This window comes from Argopecten irradians, chromosome 10 (assembly GCF_041381155.1).
Source record: "Argopecten irradians isolate NY chromosome 10, Ai_NY, whole genome shotgun sequence".
NCBI lineage: Eukaryota > Metazoa > Mollusca > Bivalvia > Pectinida > Pectinidae > Argopecten > Argopecten irradians.
Genome location: NC_091143.1, coordinates 16,653,290 through 16,668,822, shown reverse-complemented (window position 1 = coordinate 16,668,822; position 15,533 = coordinate 16,653,290). Strand labels below are relative to the sequence as shown.

The 15,533-nt window shown below is 34.8% G+C and overlaps 1 protein-coding gene across 1 annotated transcript in view; it reads left to right on the top strand.

The window, feature by feature from the left end:
• The first annotated feature begins 5,193 nt into the window (after positions 1-5,193).
• The window catches only part of LOC138333263 (glucose dehydrogenase [FAD, quinone]-like), a 34,813-nt gene continuing 24,473 nt past the window's right edge, over positions 5,194-15,533 (top strand). Inside the window, exons 1-8 of the mRNA XM_069281535.1 lie at positions 5,194-5,323; positions 5,894-6,102; positions 6,553-6,742; positions 7,160-7,288; positions 7,412-7,533; positions 7,780-7,947; positions 8,608-8,758; positions 9,074-9,237. Coding sequence (XP_069137636.1) covers positions 5,194-5,323; positions 5,894-6,102; positions 6,553-6,742; positions 7,160-7,288; positions 7,412-7,533; positions 7,780-7,947; positions 8,608-8,758; positions 9,074-9,237 — 1,263 coding nt within the window. The remainder of the gene's footprint in view (positions 5,324-5,893; positions 6,103-6,552; positions 6,743-7,159; positions 7,289-7,411; positions 7,534-7,779; positions 7,948-8,607; positions 8,759-9,073; positions 9,238-15,533) is intronic.

Sequence of the window (15,533 nt, the reverse complement as noted above, 5' to 3'; positions counted from 1 at the left end):
TTAGTCCTGATGACCGTATTTATAGACTTATTGCTATCTTCACCGTCAGTTTAGAATGACGGTGAAGATAGAGAGTGGTTTATTTAAAGTACACTCAGGTTTGTATGTGATATCACCATAGCATAAAAAATCTATTCAATTTAATCCTTAAACAAATTCATGATTATAACGAAGGAATTTCCTTTCTATGTCAAGATTCTTATAAGATATCTGTGATATGTGTATAACAAATTATGCTTATATGAAAGTGATTTCATTGGGACTGGTGCCCAGAAGTTCGTAATAAAAGTTCGTTAGTGTATACCATGTATTGGTAATCAAAATACACAGAGAGGGTGTTATGTCTTTCCTTGTACAAATATGAAATATGAAAAAAAATAAGAAAGAAATAAAAAAAAAAAAAAAAATTGAAGAGAATCCTCGTCGATTATATATCGACAATATTCAAATCTTTATAAAAATTTGCCCAGTATAAAGCAGATCTGATCTGTGCAGTGTTGGAGAAATTAATCTATATATGCTGATGTTCTACCTAACATGGCCATTTGAAATGTATAATCTGTCTGAGGCAATAACCATCGGTACATGTTCTCTGTGTTAACAGACGTACAATGTATAGTTCAGGGCGATATTTGAATTACATAAACAGAAGAGATTTGAATTGTGATAATAACCGGTATTGTGAGATCGTTATGACTCATTCTATTGTTAAACAACAGTCTCAAGCTTTTACTTCGGGTTTGGATATCAGCGTAACATATCAAATATTGAACATTTTCTTTGAGGGTATTTTACATTACCATAAGGGATTGAATGATATATTTACATATCATTCATTTAAATGTCTAAAACTGAGTATTGTTCGAGTAGAGTATAAAGAATCACACGTCAATGCTTGTGACTAAGATTATATTTATGCCTTGACATTGTGAACATATGTGTGACCATAAACATGTTTACACACTGTCTCAAACATGTCCCGTACTATTCTCTTGAGAAAGTGACTGAGTAAAGTAAGGGAATTGAATGAGAACTGAATGTTGTATTTGCCTACCCTCAATATTCATTTCACTGCTGTGGTGGTGTTGTAAATCAGTATCTAACAGATTAACACCAGTCAACAACCTGTTGGTAACGAGTTCGAATTCACTTATGACAGGTACTGACCGACCGTTTATCGGACACTCCGGCTTTCATCTCCCTTGTAAACACGGCATGTCCTTAAATGACCCTGACCTGTAAAAGGACGTTCACCAAAGTAAACAAACGAAAGATAAGACATAACAACATATTCCAGCTATTATAAGGGATTAAGTTTCAGTCACTTTTTCATGCGATTGAATAAAGATATATATCATATATTTATTAGCTTTTAATAAAATTATTGATTTTACCGGGTATACTTTATTCCATCTCTAAAGTAAATGTTTAAACAAACAGCCCTACAGTTTACACAAGGTGAACGAACTTATTATATAAAGTGTATAGTAGTCACCAGGTACATGTAAATGTCGAACCCAATATTATGCTCTATAAATTAAACAGCGATAGCACATTTCGCAGTGTAACTTACGTACATCAATTTAGCGATTTATTATATTAGCAGTATAGATGTTTCCAATCAATCAGGTTAACTTTAACTTGAGTATACTTTCGCCGATTAAATATTGCTGTACAGGAACAACTGGGTCTACATAACCAACAGTTCCGTATTTAATTGATTCTTTGCACCAAATAAAATGGCATTCTGATTTATGTAATAATCCAGATCCATGATCATGAAGTGAAACTGATGTCAGTGATTTTCATGTCACCATTTAATCAGGGCTATAAAAGAAATATTTCTGCACTTATTGTAAAAGTTTTATATAACCGCTACATTCGAGTAACGTCAAGATTTTGGCGTTTTACAAAAGCCTGATTAGCCTAAGAAAAACCACAGACCACCAGATTAGTACCATATAACTACTAGACTGGTTCTCGCCTCAGTTACCTCCCTTGCGTACGCTTCACTGAGGACCGGTAGCGAGTAGCCATCTTGAGTGGAAATTCCAACTCCAGAGTAGTGCGCATCATTTCTGCGCATGATATGTCATCATGGAGACGGCTACTTCCGATAAGAGAAAATAACGTCATTAACGTCGTTCCTATGAACACTCTAAACTCTGTTAGCACGAAATGATTTCAAAACTTAAGATCTTATTTACTTTTGTTTATATATCGTTCAAATAAATTATTTATTCTTTACGTTAAGATCCGTCGCTTCGTGCGTAAAGGGGTTTCCCACGCCTAAAAAAAGTGATGCCAGCGAACCGGATATGTAGATTGACCAATCAAAAAAATCATCATGGTTACCCGCTACCGGTCCCTAGTGAGCGGAGCGCAGCCTGGCGGAGAGTAGAGAACTAAGGGAAGGAAACCAGTCTATATAACTACCAGAAGTGAATTTCGAACACACAAGAATGGAGGGAGATAGTGGCCGTCCCGTCTTAAGGAGTCTGTATTTGAGGTCTTTTCTTTTTGATTTCTGAAATCATGTAACCTAAAAGCATGTACACACAAAACAGGGCAACGTGTCATTTCAATTTTGAGTTACATGTATTTACATTCATTGAAATTATTCCGCGTATAATATTTAATACATACACAGCACATTCATATGCAGTAAAACCTCACTTTACTTTTTTTACTTTTCAAATTTACAAAATCTTTTTTCTAATTTAATTGCACATTTAAGTACAACTGCTACAATAAAAGCAGCTGCACGGCTGCATGGATAACGAGACATGCATATTCTAATTCGTTATGTATGAAGATTGCAAACAGTGCTATGAGCACGTATGACCATCCTGGATACTCCAGGGGTTCCAACCACTTACGATTTCTATACCTCTGGACTATCTCATAGTAAAATTAGAGGCAACAGAACAGAACAGGTAATTCAGTCCTTTGATGTACATCAAAAGACCTGTATAACGGTACAGTGTGGTCGACTGTGTGGCTTGGAAGTTAGGCGTCTTTCTCTCTGTAGTCTTCAAAGGAAATCTTTGCTGGCCTGTGATTGGTCAATGTTTTCCCCTGAGCTGCCTCCGATTTTACTTTGAGATAGTCCAGGGGTGTAGAGATCGTCTGTGATCGGAACATCTGGAATATCGAGGGTATCGTACGCCATATACATCGCGTTAGTACTGAAATAACATTTTAGAACACAATTTCATTGAGATGGAGTTTCGTGCACCTATAGATATAATTCCAAAATTTTCAGAGATGCTATTTTGTTCTGAAGGATAGCATCGTTAGTTTCTAAATTCATGATTTATGAAAAAAACACCACACACACACAAACATATGATTATAAGGACATATCGTGTCGTAGGAAATATTTGTGTCATCATATGACAGAGGTTACTTGCTATATGTACTGTAAGCTGAGCTAGGGTCATCATATTTACGGTGAACTCGCCGGAGATAGCAGTCGGTGGGAACAGTAAGTAACAGTTCAATATCCTATTTATTTGGGTTTTTTTTTTATCTCACGGTGTATTTGTTTGGTTACATTTTTATTGAATGATATATTTAAAAAAAAAAAACTCTTTAAATTTTAATCGAATAACTGATTTTAAGTGTAATATTGACTCTACACACGTATCGCAATGGTAAGGTTAATGACAACGAATACTGACTACATATAAGGTCAAAGTTATGTCTGAATACATCTCTGATTGTAGGTTTATACTTTTATTCGTAGTGTTTCGTGTACCTATGTTTTACTATATAGATAAATATTTATTTGGTTAAAATTTGATACGCAGTATTTGTTACTTATGTTTCTATACTGGTTTGTCAGTTGCCATTATAATGTGACAAGGAGTGTGTAGTTCGGTGTTATCGGTGGTATGCTTCAGTGAGATAACATTAAGAAAGACAAAATATCCTTAACAAGGAGACACAACACGAATATACCGCAGCTCCCCTCACCATATATACATACAACCATACACCGAGCAACACGTCGCACATAAGAGAGGCCGTGTTTTAATTACCTTAGATGTTAACAAGACTTTATTTTGATTAAACAAGCAAATTCCATTGTGCATACTTGATGATAGTTACATTACTTAAGTGATTTTCCTGAATATTGGGGTTAGTACAGATATTCTGTATTTGCATATTGTGGGTAGGTATTGATTCTATTGCCATGTGTTTGCGAGCGTAACACCATACTTTTCGGAGAAAACAACGTAAATAACGCTCACAAAATAATAACGTAACAATCGAAACTTCCCGCAATGGAGCTAACTCTGTAATATAAAACAAACGTGTAATTGATAATAAATTCAGGGGTGTATGTAATATGAACTATAAACAATTTGGCTTTTAGAAAACCAGTGATTGTCTTGATTAAAAAATATCTTCATAATTAAATTGCAAGGGTCTATGTACGGTGGCTGATTTAGACATTACAGTTTTTGATGTAGTAATGTAGGGCCCTAACATAGCTATATTTGGGTCTTAACATAGTAACCTATTGTAAGGCAGAGTGGTTAAGATGTCTCGACATATTACCACAAGTCTCCCACCTCTGGGATGCGTGTTTAAAACCTATGTGAGGCAGTTGTCAGGTACTGACCGCTGGTCGGTGGGTATTTTCCGGGTACTCCGGCTTTCCTCCACCAACAAACTTGGCACGTCCTTACATGACCAATGCTGTTAATAGTACGTTAAACTAATAAACATCCTACCTAGGTTAGGGTCCTAAAATCTTTATATGGTCTTAATAAGCCACCGTTATTATGTGGATAGGGCATCTTGGTATTTATCTAGTAGATTAGATGTTGATACTCCATAATTATGTAACATATTACTTGTATATGTCCAAATGAATACCTGTACAGATCCTCGTTTATGTCTAGTCTAATAATAGCTTTTTTATATCGGTACAATAAACTACCTGTATAACTCTCCGTATTGTCTAATAGTTTCCGTGTTTAATTCATACTTGTAGATATTCCGTAACTGTCCATTAGAATCAGTAGACTACCCTTATAAGAGTACCTGAAGTTGATGAGCTGTCCAATGCATTGCACGTCCTATTTCTTTATTGTAGCGTCCATTATTGCTATTCTATTATTACCACACAGCTATTAAAGTAATATCTGTGCAAACAAATCATTTGGTTGTTCTTTTACAGAAATGGAGAAAAGTCTTGTGCCAGCGTTACTGTTTTGTGTATTGGCATACGTTTATTACAAATCAACAGGAAAAAAAAACAACAATGATGTATTTGCATCAAATCTGAAGGCATCCTATGATTATATCGTTGGTAAGCGAGATATAAAAAACAGTTTTGCTGTTATGCGTTCAAAATGATTTGTTCATGCTAATGCAATATTTTAAAATCCAATACTTTTAGCATACTATATGTCATGTGTAGAGTTGTTAATCGTTGATTTTGGACTGAAGAAAGTCCTATAGTGGCTGAATATGTATTCCATAGAAATAATTTTGATTTCACTTTGAATTTATATTGGCCTTTTATTTCGGATTATTAATATACTAGATTTATACCGTTTTTACCTCATATTAAGAATCGTTAAAAAACCTTGACCTTTTTAATAGATACAAACATACCTTTTTTAAAGAATCATACTTACATCGATTTTATCAAATATTTGAGTCATATACCAAGCTATTTTGAACAATGTTTTCTTTTTTTTCTTTGTTACTTTTGCTTTCAAATTAAGGAAACAAATTTATAGAGTCTGGCTGTTGAAATTAAATGATCGGGTGGTATATCAGACTTAGCAATGTAGTTAAAAGGATAACGAAGTAAGTAGTATCTGTTAATATCAGGAGAGTTATCATATTTTGTATATGTCTTACTCAATCCTAGTTGGAGCTGGCTCTTCAGGCTCAGTGGTGGCGTCACGATTGTCAGAAGAGCCAGGAAATGACGTTATACTTCTGGAGGCTGGTGGATCTGACGAGGATCACCCCGACATTTTTACACCCTCAGCGGTGTCTAGATTGCTCCATACTGATGCTGACTGGGATTATTACACATTACCACAGAAACACTCCTGTCTGGGACAGAAAAAACAGGTTCAATCACGAGAACATTATAAGTTCTAAATATCATAATCGAACAGCGGTTATTCATATATAAAAATAAAGTAGATAGATCGGCTCCTAATACTTCAGTGAAATGGAATGGTAATAGTTGTCTATGATCATCTTAATTAAATGAGAAAAATCACCATTTTTGATTATGATTTGCACCTTTCTAATACTTTCCCTCCAAATATTTAAGTTTGTTTAAAATTATGCAAAGGCTTTTGATTTTCAACATGGGGATAAAATACGATATTGATAATTTTGAAGAGTCGAAAAATATTAGTTTAACGTTAATAATGCATTTACCATCAACCCCTGAAAAAATTTATTGAATAAATCTAATTTTTATTTTCAGAACGCCGTCGTTTATTGGCAGTGTAGAAAGAAATTATTACAAATTTCTAAACATTAATTTTGCTTATTATGCTTTGATAACAGAGGAGCTATTGGCCTCGAGGACGGGTTATGGGAGGAAGCGGTTCTCTAAACTGGATGGCGTACGTTAGAGGTAACCGCCATGACTACGACAGCTGGGCGGCGGAAGGATGTGATGGTTGGAGTTACAAGGACGTTCTTCCTTACTTTGTAAAATCAGAAGATATTCAGATAGACGAGTTTAAAAACTCAAGTAAGTAATTAATTTTACCAATGATATAATCGTGTCTTTGTTACATAATTAAAAATTATAGTGTTTTTAAATTGTTCATTTCAAAAAAACACTTTATTGAAATAATGCAGAAGAAAACATAAATTGAATGTAAACGAACTTTATTTCACGACTACCAAATTTTGCGATTTCCATTTTGAAACAAGTCATCGAAGATAAACATTCGCGGATTTAACAATTAAATGCTAATTCCTATCAAAATAGATAATGTAGACACTAAGTCGCCGAGATGAACTTTTGTGAATTTACTTATATTGCGAAATTTGCTAAAGTAAATCGCATGAGAATGAAAGTTGCCTTACAGTTTATCTTTATTAAGCATTGGAACAGATTTTTAAAAAAAACCAGGTATACATAAAAATGATATATTTCATTCAGAATATCACGGAAAGGGAGGTCATCAACCAGTCTCTAGACCGACTTCAACTTCGATGCAAAAGGTCTACCTTGACGCTGGCAAAGACCTTGGGTTCGACACCATTGATTGTAACGGCGAAGACCAAATCGGTATTTTTTTTACATTACATACCATATCCATATCAATTATGAAACGAGTATATAATACACTTTTTTAATGTATAAGAATACAATAAATTTCAAAAACTTTATATTCATCTTTTGTGTTTGAAGGATTTTGCTGGCATCAAGCTACCATTAAAAACGGAGAGAGATGGAGTTCCTATCGATCCTTTGTCAAACCACACTTAGATCGTACCAATCTACATGTAGTCCGTAACATACTCACTACAAAGGTAAATATAATTAAGACCAATTGACACGTACCTGGATATTAAATTCAAAGTATGCGATATTGTACTTATTGCGTTATAGCCAAACAACAATTCATTTCTTAAACTTCGAATCGTTTAACCTGAAATTGATAGGAGTGACAAATACTCTTATAAGTGATTTTAATACTCTTTGTATTTAAAAATAGCAATTTATTACTTCACAGAAATAACAATTAAATGTATCATTAGCTTTTTTACTTTTCACAGGTGATCATCAAAGACAAAAAGGCTATAGGTGTGGAGTGTATTAGGAATGGAAAGAAGGTGAAGATATTTGCCAAGAAGGAGGTCATACTGTCGGCTGGAGCTGTCAACTCACCACAGATACTTATGCTGTCCGGTATAGGACCGAATAAACATCTCGATGAATTAGGGGTAGGTAAACATCAAAATCACATAATTGCTTGACTATTAGGTGATGCCGGCTCAATAAATTGCGTAAGTATATTTTTTCCCGCGATAACCGTACAATCTAGTAAAGAATCAATGCCATAGAAACATTAACCAAATTCGTTTTTTGGCGACCTTCTGATCTGCACTTTCAGTATATTTAGAATCATTTTTAGTTACCGACTTTCACATATAAATCAATTCATCAATGTATATTTACATTTTCTGTGGTTGTATTCATTTTCCCATTTCTCATGCTGCTCTGTTGCTGTTGTTGCTCTATTTTCCGTTAGTCGTTTTACCTATATGCAGCTTCTTTCCTTTCGTTACTGTTGTTATACAACAGATTACTGTCGATACATACGTTCATTTATTTCGGTCGCGGCAGAAAAATGGATAATATGTCCCGACATATTACCAAAACCCCACCTCCTCTGGGTTTCGAGATTGATACCTATGTGCGACAGTAGCAAGTTACTGGCCCCAATTTGATGGTAATTCTCCGGCTACTCTCGCTCACCAGCACCAGGTTTACCTGGAACGCCCTTAACACAAGGTGTCGCCCCCCCAAAAAAGAAGAAAAAACCTGATTTCTTACATGATTTTAGACTTTTGTTTAAACAAGTACATGTTCTTCTACCACAGATCCCCGTTGTAGCGGACCTGCCTGTCGGGGAAAACTTACAGGATCACATCATGGTTCATTTGGCATACAACGTGAATGTGTCTGGGGTAGTTACATTCAGCGATCTGACGTCTACACTGACGGCATTGCAGTACGAATACTTTCGGACAGGTTTGCGGATATAAAGTTTTAAAAGGGGATACGTACCATTTACACGTTGTTTCTCTCTCTCTCTCTATATTTTTTTTAATCAAATTTGACTGACTATACTTTTATTTCATATTGTATACAGAATTTTTTTTATATAAAGCTTAATATATGATAAAACAATAAGCTATGCTGCAATGAAAGTATAATTGACTAACACTCATTATCAGAAATTAAGAATAACTCCCTTCGTCTAATAATTTTCAAATATATCTAATCGTTATTCTTGCCCTCTGGGTTAAATGTTCATCCTCATATCATTGATGCATTCATCCCCAGGTCCGCTGTCCGCCACTATGCTAGAGGCTATGGCATTTGTATACAACGATCTCAATAAGAAGAAAGACACAGGAAAAAATTCTGACATCCAGTTGACGACCTATAGTGTCCATAGTATCACACCCTCAATGCGAGAAGCCATAGATTTTAACTATAGGGAAGATGTAAGTTTTTGCTGATTAAATATATAAAAAATCGATATATAATTCTTCGTCGTTTGTGTATATTATGATATATAGAGAATATTTGGTTAGTATCTTACAATACTAGGTTTATTTTGTGCGAGACTTAGGAAAGCCGAGATGACGAGGCTTTCCGAGTCATCTCGGCTTTTCCGTGTCGAGCACCAAAATAAAACTTGTATGTAAGTTACTAACCGTGTATTCTGTTATCCTGCAACCATTATGACAATCAAAACGAAAGCAAATTGTTATTTATTTACTTAGTTTCGCTCGAAGGGAGGGCGCTTCTTTGATGCGGAGGTAAAGATTCATTCACTAAACCGAATGAGAGTGTACTCCTTTTTACTGCGTGGGAAATAAATAAGCGCATTCGCAAGTCAGTATCCGTAATTCTGTTCAGTGTGTAATTATCACTGAAATAAAAATGAAAAATACTCAAAAAAAACAACAAGACAAAAGAATCATTTAAAGATTTGCATTTCCTTTGCATGAGCAACAGAAAAAGACGACACTCGCCATGTAACGCCAGATTTTCTCGATAGTCGTAAAAGTGACGTGCCATGTTGTTCCGTGTGAATGTGACGTCCACGGTTTGAGTTGGGAGGCTGATCGCGATCCGTTTCATTTCACCACGCATGGTTTCTAGGTCCAGGCGAGCTTTCAAGCTTAGTAAAAAATATCATATCCGTCAGATCTGGGAAAAAGTTTCGGCTGGATGGGTGATCGCGTATTGGACGGATAAAAGGTCACCCAACGTTTTTGATCCGGCACAGTATGTTTATCGTGTGAAGTGTATTGTGGGATAAGTTGCCATGGAAGTAATAAATGGTATATCGCACCTCGGACATAAATGTCCCCAAATGTGTTGGCGGAGAGCCGTAACGTGGTGACGACCCTGATTTACTTATATTAGGGGGTCAGTAAATTTTATTATGGTGCAATAATGCGGCTCTCGCCCTCGCTTCAAAATTTAAAACACATTATCTTCAACTAAATATACCACTTCATTGCCGTAAAACTATATATTAATGATTAATTTTTGTGTAAAAAAATAGCTTAAATCGTTTAAATACTTCAAATTACATAAAATACATTTTTTTAAATACGAAGTTGCTTCCCCTACGCAAAGTTTGAAAGTTGATGACGCGCGAAAGTCAAACGTAACAATTTCAAGCGTTTTCTAGACTGTGATTATAGACAAATGAAGGTGTTTCGTATCTACAGATCAATCTTCACTCCCCCCCCCCCCCCCCCCTCCCCCCCCCCCCCCCCCCCCCCCCCCCCCCCCCCCCCCCCCCCCCCCCCCGCCCCCCCCCCCCCCCCCCCCCCCAATGCAATTTATATCGGCATAACCTTTAAGTGATTATCTCAGCGAAAAAATGCACAGATGATCAAAGAGATTGTTGCTTAAAATGTTAGATGGATGTTTGTGTCACTCTTGTTTGTGATGCTTTCAATATAAAGAACGGTCTCTGGTGTCGTATTTGAGGTTAGGCCTACTGTAGGAATGTCGAAATTATTGTTGATTTATGAATTAATTGTATTATTCTTCTGCAGGTTCCTTATACAGTATATTTGAAAATTCTTGAAAGAAATACACAGAAAAATATGTAACCTAGGGCCAATTATTTTAAAAGAAGTGGCGATTGTTTGTTATCATTCGCGCCAGTATGATTTAAGTTTGATTTCAGATTCTTGACCAAACAGATAGGAAAAATCGCTTTAACAAGAATTAATGAATCAAATAAATAGTCCTCGATGCGATAAATTCGTTATATAGGTCAGTTTACTGACCCCCTGATAAAGGCATAGAGGGTCAGTAAGAAGTATAGGAGGCTCGTGCTACGCCCCTCGCCCCCTATAAATCTTACTGACCCTCTAATGCTTTATAGAGGGTCAGTAACTGACTATAAACTAATAATAACTTAGGGTTTCTTAGCAACCCTGTTCGTCATTTGATGCCTCATCCTACAGGATTGTTTCGTTCACCTGTTTCGAATCGATATATCTGTTTTGGTATAAGATAAAATAATTATTTATAAAATCATTATTGTATACTTTGAGGGTTTTTTGTTCTGATATGTATAATTTTGTACATCATATGAAACTAATATTCATCATTTAACTAATTTCCGTTTAGGAAATGGATACCAGACACAAAAATAAAACAAAATAGTCTAAACGAATCACGAAATTGTATTAAGAACTGGTTTAATCTGGTATGTGAGTTGTTTTTCAATCTCAGAAATGTATTTTACCTATCTGCACATTGTTTTCAGGTCAAGGACAATATTTTCACAGGAACTGATGACACGAGGACGATTTTTCTTTCTCCAACACTAATGCACCCCAAAAGTACAGGAACTATCAGGCTGAAAAGTTCTGATCCGTTTGATTACCCCGTAATTGATCCACACTACCTAGAAACACCCGGATGATGTGAAGACGCTCATTAGCAGGTAATGTAAACAACCCAAACAATCAATCACTTCATTGCATAAATAACACCTTATGCTTTTCAAGAAAGAAAATTAGACCAATTAAAAATAGATCTGTGATATTCATGATACAACATATCTATAAGAACTTAAATATCATTTTAACATATATCTTAATTATTCATTTCAGGGATACGATTCGCTGAGCAATTGGTTGGCACGAAAACATTTCAGTCCATAGGAGCGGATGTAAACTTTCAGTCTCCTTACTATAAAATTATGTTCTCAGCATGAGTTGAGGTCAGACGCATTCTGGGAATGTTATGTTAGACACTATGGCTTAACGGTGTACCACCCGACCACGACGTGTAGAATGGGTAAAGTAAGGACGACCCGACGGCGGTAGTGGATCCTCAGTTAAGGTATGGATGTATGATGTAAAATTCTTAATAAACAAAGTTTTCGAGATACTAAAACGACGTTGGACACGTATAATTAGTCCAAACAGTGCTCCATTCGATTTTTTGACGTCGCGAAATATCACGTTATATACTCAGACGACATAATCACCTGAATGGTATGATTTAAACTACAGTTATCGTACTTTACCAATGATATTTTCCGTAGCTCGCACACCTTCGTCTGCAATGACATCATTATGTTATGTGATGCCTCAAACGAATGGTATTTTCTCCTCCAACTTAAAGCGCTTTGATTCCACCTTAGATAAGTGTTTGTTTCTAGCTATAAAATATAGCGGAATTTCACCTACACAGTAATATTTGTTGAAGGTCATTGTCATAATGGCGTGATTAGCTTACCTATAGTGCATGTACAAAATGAGAGGTTAGAAATATGCTATGATAGGTTGTGTCTTTCGTGCAACGTGCCTTTGCGTCGCATGGTGTAACACGACCTACCATTTTGTTATGCTGATGAGAGATTAGCAAATGGTAATAGATTCATAGTAAAATAATGTACCTAACCGATACATTAATAATAAACACTAAGCTACAATCTACGCAAATAATACAGATTATCCTAAGTTACTCTACGTTACGCTATGCTTTTATAAAACATCGCTTAGCTTATAATATTTTTTTTGGCATGATCAAAAGTAAAAATTCCGACATGTTTAATCGTTAGTAAAAATAGGGATATATGTACGTTAGTCCGTAAGTTAAGATACATGAAGGTACGTTAAGGTTATATCTACTAGTGCGCTAACATCATGCATTGTTAAGTAAGTATGACCAGGGCTATAGCGATTGTTATGTCTTTTAAGTGTATACTTATTAATCATATCATGTAAATGGATATTTTGGTAAAAAGTGCGTTGCATTTGCTATTTAGTCAAATGATGTGTCTAACATGATCCACTGAAGTAATGTACATTATCTTACATATGCATTTAAATACATTTCAGAGTTAAAGGCATTTCCGGTCTACGTGTTGCCGACGCTTCTGTGATGAGAAAATGTACCTGCAGGGCAGAATACAAACGCTCCGGCGATCATGGTCGTAGAGAAAAGCTGCTGATATGATAAGAAAAAGGAAAATGACCAGGTCTGGACCTCCCAAAATACGCTTAGAAAAAATCATTTTCATCATAATTAATTTTATTTACTTGAAATGCATGTATTATATATTCCTCTATCACTTTGCTCACCAGAATCAAAATCTTATTAACACTGACGAAATACGACATTTCTTGAGGTAACTTTAATACTTAATTTTTTTTTTATTACATTGATGTAATTATTATTTGATGTTTATTGTGTCATTTTAACAGAATGAAATTATGAAATTTCACAAGTTTTATTTAATTAAAAGTTGTGGTTAACAATTATTCTTATGACCTTTCATAATTGTGAAAATTGAAAACTAATAACTTGAGCAATGTCAAAATCGAGTACAGCCCGCAGTTCTTTAACCCGTTATTAAGATAGTTTAACAGTCGTATTTAGTAGTTTTATTTTTTTTTTATAATTGTAAAAACCTTTAGTTATTTTTTTTCAATCATGTATGTATCAGCAAACTCAAATTGAGCATCAAAATGATGTTTATCTGTATAACCAAGCATGGTAGTTTGGTCGGATGGATCTCTCTTAATGAGTCCCGGGAATTCCATTTGTATTACTTATAACGATTGGTGTAGTTTTGAGGGGGTCACACATTGATGTTTTTTGTGATCCAACCTTGTTGGTACCTTCTCAACTGGCTCAGTATTTCTTTATACATATGCCAGCGAAAACAAAATACTTCATCAAAAATAGATCTGGAGCCACTTAAATACATGGGCAATGCTTTAGACAACAACATCCGAACAGTACAAAAAACACGAAAATATGTGAAAAAATAGGAAAATTGTATCAAACAAAATAATTTTGTATTTTTATTTACGAAAACATTAACAACAATTAATAGCATGATTTACAGACTTAAATCATATCGGGTCGATGTTTTTCATGTAAATGTTACACAGCTGGGGTTGTGACACAAGTTGTTTAGAAGCATTTTTCCAAACGAAAAATGATATTTTTCACTATCACGACTATTCACAAATGCTGTAAGAAACAATGATACACATGTATATATGTCGTGGTGTTTAAATTCATCCTTTATATTATTTCTTCGCAATTAGATAGTGCTTACAAATACATTCGCTGTGTATTTTCTGAATTTAAATGTCCCTGTTATGTCCTATATATGTAAATCTATGTGTATCTAAGTTGATTATTATGACGTATAAGAGACGAGCGAATGGATTGGTTGAGTTTCACATTGACCTTGCATGACATGTATCCTTGCAAATACACTTCAACTACATTACATGGAAAATAGCATCGGGCGTATCCACCTATATCTAGACCTATGGTCCGTGTAGGTAAGGGTAATGCAAAAGGTCAAGTGATTGTAAATATAATACAATAAAATAATTTTATATACTAATTGTTTGTTTGTTGTAAATAATATGTATAAATATTTAGTACCTTTACTTATAAATAATAATATAATTTTAAATGCAACTTCTATTCTGAGAGCGTAGCAGTAAATTCATTTTTATATTTGTTGTTTTTTAACCGTTACCAAATAGAAATAAATAATTTTTATGCATGCAGTTTAGATGCCAGTAAATAAAGATTTCAATGGCGAAAGAGTTATCTCCCCTGACCAATCAGGTGAACTCTTATGGAATGTTTTCATTGCTTATTGTGTTCAGTTGACATAATTTTTGCAAGAAACCATTTTCATATTAGAACCATAGCCTTGGTGAATTACTAGCATTGATTTAAGAACAAGAAAATAAAATTTGGCATATAATACTTCTACTTTCACTTTAAAACAAAAAATACGTGATTGCGGCTACAAACTACACTGTAACTCATTCTCCGTATGCCAGGCGGAAACTTCCGAAGCAAATGGTCACGTTAAACGGCTTTTAAATTAAAATTTAGGACACATTGTAAATGTAAGATCAGTGAAAAATCAAATTGAAATGTTTATCTTTCACTGCTGTTTTATTATCGATTTAAAAAGCAGTATATTGTTTGTAGTCAGATAAGAGTTTTGACTTTTCGAATACTGTCTTGCGCAACGCTGGATCTTGTAGTGATTTCCGTTTCCGGTTTAACGAGAAATGTTTTCCAACCTGTATATATATTGGATAAGATTTACTTAGACTAATGATACCGAGACATCTCTATCACAAAAGTTTGCTCTCTTAATGTAATAGTCGTTACATTTATGTGTCACAATATCTTGTCAGGTATTATTCTGTTTATATTTAGCGTAATTTTGTCTCCGCTTTTGTGTATTAAATTGTCGGATTGTTAAATT